The sequence below is a fragment of the Notothenia coriiceps genome, unplaced genomic scaffold (assembly GCF_000735185.1).
Source record: "Notothenia coriiceps isolate Sejong01 unplaced genomic scaffold, NC01 NC01_scaffold00003345, whole genome shotgun sequence".
NCBI classification, from domain to species: domain Eukaryota; kingdom Metazoa; phylum Chordata; class Actinopteri; order Perciformes; family Nototheniidae; genus Notothenia; species Notothenia coriiceps.
This window is the reverse complement of record NW_011336046.1, coordinates 31,920-39,989: the sequence shown is the minus strand read 5'-3', so window position 1 is coordinate 39,989 and position 8,070 is coordinate 31,920. Positions and strand designations below refer to the sequence as shown.

The 8,070-nt window shown below is 39.3% G+C and overlaps 1 protein-coding gene across 1 annotated transcript; it reads left to right on the top strand.

Annotated features, from left to right (window-relative positions):
• Nucleotides 1–259: 259 nt before the first annotated feature.
• On the top strand, nucleotides 260–5,947 carry serpine1 (serpin peptidase inhibitor, clade E (nexin, plasminogen activator inhibitor type 1), member 1). The gene is made up of 9 exons (XM_010766534.1): nucleotides 260–393; nucleotides 2,568–2,806; nucleotides 3,422–3,646; nucleotides 3,730–3,924; nucleotides 4,417–4,615; nucleotides 4,766–4,866; nucleotides 4,992–5,078; nucleotides 5,448–5,531; nucleotides 5,637–5,947. Exons 2-9 carry the CDS (start codon nucleotides 2,569–2,571, stop codon nucleotides 5,672–5,674), a joined length of 1,167 nt encoding a protein of 388 aa, XP_010764836.1. The 5' UTR covers nucleotides 260–393; nucleotide 2,568; the 3' UTR covers nucleotides 5,675–5,947.
• The last annotated feature ends 2,123 nt before the right edge of the window (nucleotides 5,948–8,070 follow it).

The window sequence follows — 8,070 nt, the reverse complement described above, 5'->3', positions numbered from 1 at the left end:
CTGTGTGTGTGTGTGTGTGTGTGTGTGTGTGTGTGTGTGTGTGTGTGTGTGTGTGTGTGTGTGTGTGAATGAGACGGGGTAAACAGCTAAGTGACTTTCCATGTGCTCTGTCATGGTTTGGTTGAAAACAGACACACAGACAGAGAAAGGGAGTGAGAGGAGAGAGGACGTGAAAAGGAAGCCCGTCCAGACAGTGTCAGATGACATCATCCTCTCTAATAACTTCTGTGTGTGTGTTTGTGCGTAGGTGGGGGGGCGGGGCTTCGGACCATCCAGCTCTGCGCTATAAAGAGAAGAAACTCATTCAGACGTTCACACTCAAGCAGCAGCAGCAGACTGAAGCTGAAACAACTAACACTTGCTGAACTAAATCTGAACCATCTCAACCATAAGGTAAGAATTCTACTTATCTAATTATGAAGACTTTTGGAAAACCTAAAATGAAAACACTGGCAGATATTTTATATTTATTTTAGGGTGCAATTTTTTTATTCACCGTCAATTAAGAGCAAAAAGGTTTCATTTCATGTGACTTTCAAGGGATAACATGGTGGTTTTATATATATATATATGCAGATGATAGCATTATGTAAAATAATATAAGACTACAGTATTAAAAGATGGTACCAATAAGAGGTGGCATCTTTAACAGCATCCTTCACTGAAAATTGACTTTAATTAAATGTATTATGTCACCAGATTTCACATAACTGTAAAGCAATAATATTAAGTTGAAATAAATGATTGGTTCAACTTAATATTATTGCTTTCAACTAACCTAATTCTATTATGTGTATTTTGTTGACATAATACATTTAATTAACCCTAAGTTGCATACTGTAAGTGGGTCTTTTTTGACCCGGTGAGGTGGTTTTCTTGAAGTATCTTTGTAATTACATTTTTTTATCATTTCATATTCCAGCTATTCCTCAAAAAACATGTTTTGGATATCGTGCCATTCACATTTTAAATTGACATTTTATACATTTTAAGAAATTGTAGTTTTTGTATTACTACCCCAAGCTTCCATAAGTGGGTGAAAAATGTGCCGCATGCATTTCCTATGGAATCCTATGGGAACCTTTGATTCTTATCACCTGTTGCTGTCAGGAATACATTCACTGTAGACCACACAGACTACATCACAAGTGACACTAAACTTGATCAACCGGCATGGATTGATGGGGGGTGGGCTATGAGTAGACAAAAGGAGAAGAGATGAGTTTTGAAAAGGGACTGGGATACTGTGAGGGTCTCAGAATAGCGGAGATCTTTGCATCAATATGTTCAAAACGTTTTTTTTCAAAATGTAAAAATAAAAAATAAAATTATAAATAGTAAAAAATTAAATATAAAATATTTCTAGTGTGAACCAAAATATAATACTAAATATTATACAAGTGATTTTTCTTAACCAAAATGACAAAAATGGCATAAAAACACATATTATTCTAATACAGGTCCTTTTTGAAACACTTATGGAAGAGTGTAGGGTCCAGTCACTCGTGCATCGAAGGGTTAAAGTCAACGAATTAAGTTTTTCAGTGCAGAAAAGGTACTAAAAACTCTTAATTCTACTGATGTGGTGGAGGTATAGTCAGTTCGATCCCCTTAAAAGACTTTCAATTAGTTTTATACCACATTAAATACTTGTTGTGGTGGAAAGTAACAAATTCTGAGTCACTACAGTTACTCTAACCATGGCAGGAAGTAGTAAATCAGGTCTTCTCTGAGCTACTTTTGAAGGCTTATGCAAACAGAGCTGAGGTCAGCAGCGTCTCTGATGCTGCTTCATGAAGTCCAGCTCCTCTTCAAACACAGTACACTCTATTGATGTCTGCAGTGGAAAACCAATGTTACCGGCACACACACACACACACACACACACACACACACACACACACACACACACACACACACACACACACACACACACACACACGCACATTTTCCAGCTGACACACAGATGTGATTGTGTACACAGTCAGCATGAGTCACACATGTCTGAATATCTGGGAAGATGGAGTTTGAATGTGAGGTCCACAGGTTTAAAGCACAGGAGGATTTATTGTAGGCAGATGGAGGCTGGATGTGATCACATATTTATCTTGTTTTGTAATGCAAAAATATATTTATTATCGTGGGAATCTGACATTTTAAGTATATGCAAATTCTTTATTTTATGATTTTCCTGGAAGCTAAAGAATTTCTTTGGAATTTTGCCTTAGTCACAACATTTGATTCAAAACATCTGGAAGCTGTTTAAAGTCTCTCAGTGTTGAGCAATTCAAAGTACTTATGGTATCTTCTTAATGGGAAACAGACACAATGTGGGGTGCATTGTTTTTCAAGCTTCTTTATCCCTGACATTTAACATATTTCTACTCCTTTGGGATAAAGTGCTATGGATGCCAGTCACAGTGTGTACTAATACAACAACATATGTTTGTTTTTGTTAAAATATGAATACAATTAAATGAAGGTTTAACTTTTAACTGTCTCAATTGTACCCGAAAACCCCACCTCAATCCAACTTACACCTTCTCTCTTCTGCCTGTCCTTCCCAGAATGCTTTGCGTGTACGTCTCCCTGCTGCTGGCTCTGAGCACAGTGGGGCTGGGCTCTCTGACGGACAGACAGACGGACTTCGGCCTGAAGGTCTTCTCCCAGCTGGCCCGGGACTCTGTGGATCAGAACGTGGCCCTGTCCCCGTACGGCGTGGCCTCCGTCCTCGCCATGGCTCAGACCGGCGCCGCTGGAAGCACCCGGAAGGCCCTGACCTCTGCCATGGGCTTCTCTCTGCAAGGTGAGACACATAGAATAAAGGATGGAGGATTTGATGTGGTGCAAAACCAAACTATAACACTGTGCAGGAAGAAAAAACGAAGAAAAAAGCATGCACTCGGCTCTACAACCATTAAAAAACAATGTTTTACAGATACAGTATACAACTTATTCAATATTAAGGGTAGACACCGCAGGTTAAAAGGGTTAACATTTTAACTTATACATATCACCATGACACTTTAACGTGTTGAAGTGCAAACGTAGCATTTTCAAATGGTTACTTTTGGTGAATTAAGGAGAAATCTAGAGAAGTAAATAGCCAAAGTGTATTAAAAAAACACCTTAATGTCTAAAAGAAGACAATGCTATGGAGGTGAAATCACCCAAAATCTCAAAATGTGGCAGTGTATGAAAAACGTTTTTGCTTAGGGTGTATTGGGCTTTACATACAAGATGAATAAAGCCAATAATAAACCCATTTTAATAAGTTACATGACATGGTGACAAAAAAGAAGTGCTATGGAGGAAATAGACCTGTGGATGAGGTCAACTCGAGCATGGGAGGAGGGAAATATAACGGTGTATTATTGTTGTAAGATGAGTGGCAAACCAACCCTGACCTCTTGTCCCGCAGAGCGAGGAATGTCCCGGCAGCAGCGCCTCCTGCAGCGGGACCTGTCCAGTGAGGAGGGGGTGGACACTGCCAGCGGGGTCATGGTGGAGAGGAAGATGAGTCTGGAGAAGGGGTTCCGCCGGGCCCTCACCAAGGCCTTCCAGACCCACCCCAACCAGGTGGACTTCACCAAGCCAGAGCAGGCGGTCAACATCATCAACTCGTGGGTCTCAGACCACACCGGAGGTACCTACCGTAGAGATGTTTACTTAAAGTGCTGACTTCTTCTGAATAATTCCTGACTCATTTGTTGATTTTTTATTCTGCAGGTGAGATCCCAGAGTTCCTGGCGCCTGGTTCTCTGAGTGACGAGACCCGCCTGGTCCTCCTGAATGCCCTCCACTTCCAGGGCCTGTGGAAGGTCCCCTTTGACCCCAAACTGACCCAGGAGAGGATGTTCCACTGTGCCAACGGCAGCAGCGTGCCCGTGCACATGATGGGACTCACCAACCGCTTCAACTATGGTATGTTCAACACCCGGGCCCAGTCAGAGGCGGAGGAAGTACTCAGATGTTGTACTTGAGTAAAAGTAGAAGCACCAGAGTGTAGGAATACTCTGTTATAAGTAAAAGTCCTGCATTCAAAATGTCACTCAAGTAAAAGAAGAAAGTTATGTATTTTATGTTTTGATTATAATGATTGATCATTAAAGTGTTCTCAAAGCTGGTAGAGGTGCAGCTAGTTTGAATGACCTTGTATTCTGCAGGGTAGCTTGTGGATTTACTCCAGGTAGAACTAAAGTCTGATTTAAGACTTGTATATATTTCACATCATTCATCCACATCTGCAAAGTAACTAAAGTTATTGAAAAAAAATTGTCCAGTAAAAATAGACAATTGACTTCTGAAATGTGGTACATTACAGTTCTTAAGTCAATCTACTTAGTTACTTTACACCACCAGCGTGCTTGACTGGAAGATGACACTAATAAAAAAAACGTTCTCCTATATCAACAGGCGAGTTTGTGACAACCGATGGCGTTGACTATGATGTCATTGAGGTCCCGTACGAGGGTGACTCCCTGAGCATGCTGCTGGTGTCGCCCTTCGAGCCTGAAGTTCCTCTGAGCACGCTCAGTGCAGATCTGAGCAGCCAGAGGATGAAGCAGTGGAGAACAGAGCTGAGGAGTGTCAAGAGACAGCTCGCCATGCCCAGGTAAGGGAGGACGGGTCAGAGAGTATGGGTAGATAAGAGGAAATTAATGAAAATATACTTTCTAAGTGTAGTTGTATTGGTTGTTTGTGTCATATGAATTGTTTAGTGGATACCATGGGTTAAATTATATTACTATGTGTGTTTCTACAGGTTTACTCTGAACTCTGAGGTGGATTTGAAGACTTGTCTGATCAACATGGGTCTGGGAGACATGTTCAACCTGGCTACTGCTGACTTCTCACGCATCACCAGTAAGTTAAAATCCTAAGTTAACCTTGAACTTTACCATTCAAGTATATGAGCATGTTATTTTCCAGAATGAGTGGAAAGCCTTCTGATAAGCAATATATCTAATCAATGTGTTTCTGCCCTCCAGCTGATGAGAGGCTGTGTGTGTCGAAGGTTCTACAGAGAGTGAAGATCGAGGTGAATGAGCAAGGAACCAAAGGAGCAGCAGCAACAGGTAGACCCACTACTGAAACTCTTCCTCTCTTACACACACACTAACTCACAACCGTTTTTTACCAAGGGAAATGCTGAGTCAAATGTTAAATAAAGGATGCAACATAAAAACAAAGCTGCAGTCAAAGCCAGCAAATCTTAATAAAGTATTTTTTAAATCTTTTTTAACCATACACATTAAGATTATTACAACATACAAAAGGATACACACAACAACATCACACTACTAACATGCTAACACTGAGTCACAGGTTTAATCAAATGACTGTAAACACAATTTACATTAGACAAAATGGTATTCTGGAGTATCCAGGGCTTCAGGCATAAACCTCCAGACTCTGACCTGGTTTTTTATTTCTCCCTCCTTTAGCTGCTGTGATGTTTTCCCGTATGGCAGTGGAGGAGCTCACTCTGGACCGACCCTTCCTCTTCCTCATCCAGCACAAACCAACAGGTAACACTCTTTTTTCACATTTTATTTTAAAATCCAATTTTAGAAGTATTTATCTGACCTGAGCGTGTGGGATGGTGTGTCTAATGTCTGACTTCCTGTGTTCAGGTGCTGTTCTGTTCATGGGCCAGTTCAACCAGCCTTAACAACATGAACCCACTCTGAAGACCCGCCTTCATTCCACTGCGTCTGACTACTGCTGCTCACACTCCACATGACGACCATACACACACCACACCTACTGTACACAGTTTATATGACTTATTACGACTCAATAGACTTATTCACTGACACCTTTATTTATAAGATACTTAATACAAGAAGACTGGGGAAAATGGATACACGCATGTATTACAACAGAAATTGGAAGCATTACTGACTGGGAGTTTATTTGTTTGTTGTTATTTATTTCTCTAAATGACTAAAGAGAAAGAAGTATGAAGGAAAGTTAAGTAATTGAGTATTTTACTGTTGTCTGACACAACAGGCACCGATGCACTGCAGTACTAAAACAAGATGTATGTTTATCTATTTTTACAATGTTATTTCTAATATCTATTTTTGTTATTTCATTGTTGTTGCCAAATAACATTTGTATTTTCCTGTATTTATATTTATTAAAATACTATGTTTTTACAAAAATGCAGACTGTGATTACTCGAGTGTTAAGATCTGTGGAAGGTAAACACTGACCTCTGGTGTTTAAACAGCCTAAGTAATGACTACCCTCTTTGAACTGGGTCATGAAAAACATACTTTTCCAGTGCTTTTGCACATTTATTTGGCTTTTTTTTTGTGTGGGCTCAAAAAATGGGTCATGCCATTCCGAATTGGCTCTTCTTCCCATATCACATACATGTCCATTATAATAGAACTGATTTAATCAAATCAAAGACTGGGCTTTTCCTCCATACCCAAATCTCTTAAAAAGGGGCTGCAACGGATCTGATACAAACGGATCCAGATTTGAACACTTCTCTGACGTCACAGAAGTGGCGCTACGGCTATTGGGCCAACTCCACCAATCAGGAGGAGACAGCCACGGACATTGCCGTTCAAAAGCGCTGGAGACGCTGTAGTACATATGCCAGGCCTGTAGATGGTGCTGTTCTCACAGAATCAGCCCATGGAAAGACAGTGTTAAATTGAGCGAAATGAGGAATGGCTAAAATGCATGATCTGTTTGGTATTTTGAAAAATAAAAAGTATAAATATGCCTTATATAGGTATGGTCCTACACTATATTATTCAAATATAGCATGATAGGTCCACTTTAAAATAAGCACAATGCGTCCCCTTTAAAAAACAAGATGTACTGTAGATCTATCCATGCTTAACACATGTGCCTGGCTATTATATAATGCTTTAATTACAATTTATATACGTATTAGGAAATTCAAGGTAATTATATTTTTAGAAATGTGATCTTCTGTGGTTTGCAAGAATATGACTATTCAAAGTGGATACAATTGTACAAATATATATGTACAGAGGTGGAAGAAGTACACAGATGTTGTACTTAACCCTTGTGCCCTCCTCGAATTTTCAACCTTTCGACCCCTTCGTGGCAGAAATGTACACGCCCTAAATAACTGCTATTAAATCATCATGCATCAATATTTTCTTCTACTTTTTTTTTAATGAATCACATAAACAACTTCTAACGTACTCAGAACTACCAAACATTCAATCATTGTCAGGATTTTAACCCTTTAAATAAAAAACAAAAACTCATTAGTTCGTCGAGAAGTTTCTGTGTAGTTTGTGTAGGGAGTTTTCTACCGGAAAAAAGGGTACCTACTAAACACGTACGAATGTCTAAGAGTGTCTAAGAGTGTCTAAGAGTGTCTGTGTGTGTGTGTGTGTGTGTGTGTGTGTGTGTGTGTGTGTGTGTGTGTGGTGTGTGTGTGTGTGTGTGTGTGTGTGTGTGTGTGTGTGTGTGTGTGTGTGTGTGTGTGTATGTATGTGTATGTGGTGAGGGGACCCCGGGGGACCATCAGTGTGTCGAGGTATTATATTGAACGTTTTTACATTCTTAAAGTACGTAGCCGGATGTCACCCTTTTAACACATTAGACAACCTTATCTCATCTTTATAGTTTATAGTGATGATTATGATAGAAGATTTACTTTACGACTGTAATGTTTTACGTACCAAAGTATGACGTTACCGTCACTCTAATTGCTTACACCAGACTTACCTTCAGTTGCTCCGTAAAAACTCTCTTTAATTTATTAAGTTTATTACTTTGTCCGCAAATTTCCCAATTTTAGGACTGTTACTAAATTTTTTTTTTATAACTACATACTACCAAATTATCGTCAACAAACCCCGCACATGTAAAAAAAGTGTTTCCACAGGTCTCCATCATAGACTATGATGCATTTTTTATTATTACGTCAGTTTATGTAAAACAACGATTAGAAACTGTGTAGGTTCTGAGATTATTGGTGGTTTCAAGGTAGGGAGATGATTAATAATATAACTTTTTATTAAGTAAAAAACACAAAAAAAAATTCTCTTTAATTTATTAAGTTTATTA

Coding starts and splice junctions, on each gene's coding strand:
- serpine1 (XM_010766534.1), top strand. CDS start 2,569: ATGCTTTGCGTGTACGTCTCCCTGCTGCTGGCTCTGAGCACAGTGGGG. Junction 3,925..4,416: donor CACCAACCGCTTCAACTATG/GTATGTTCAACA, acceptor CTATATCAACAG/GCGAGTTTGTGACAACCGAT. Junction 5,532..5,636: donor CATCCAGCACAAACCAACAG/GTAACACTCTTT, acceptor TCCTGTGTTCAG/GTGCTGTTCTGTTCATGGGC.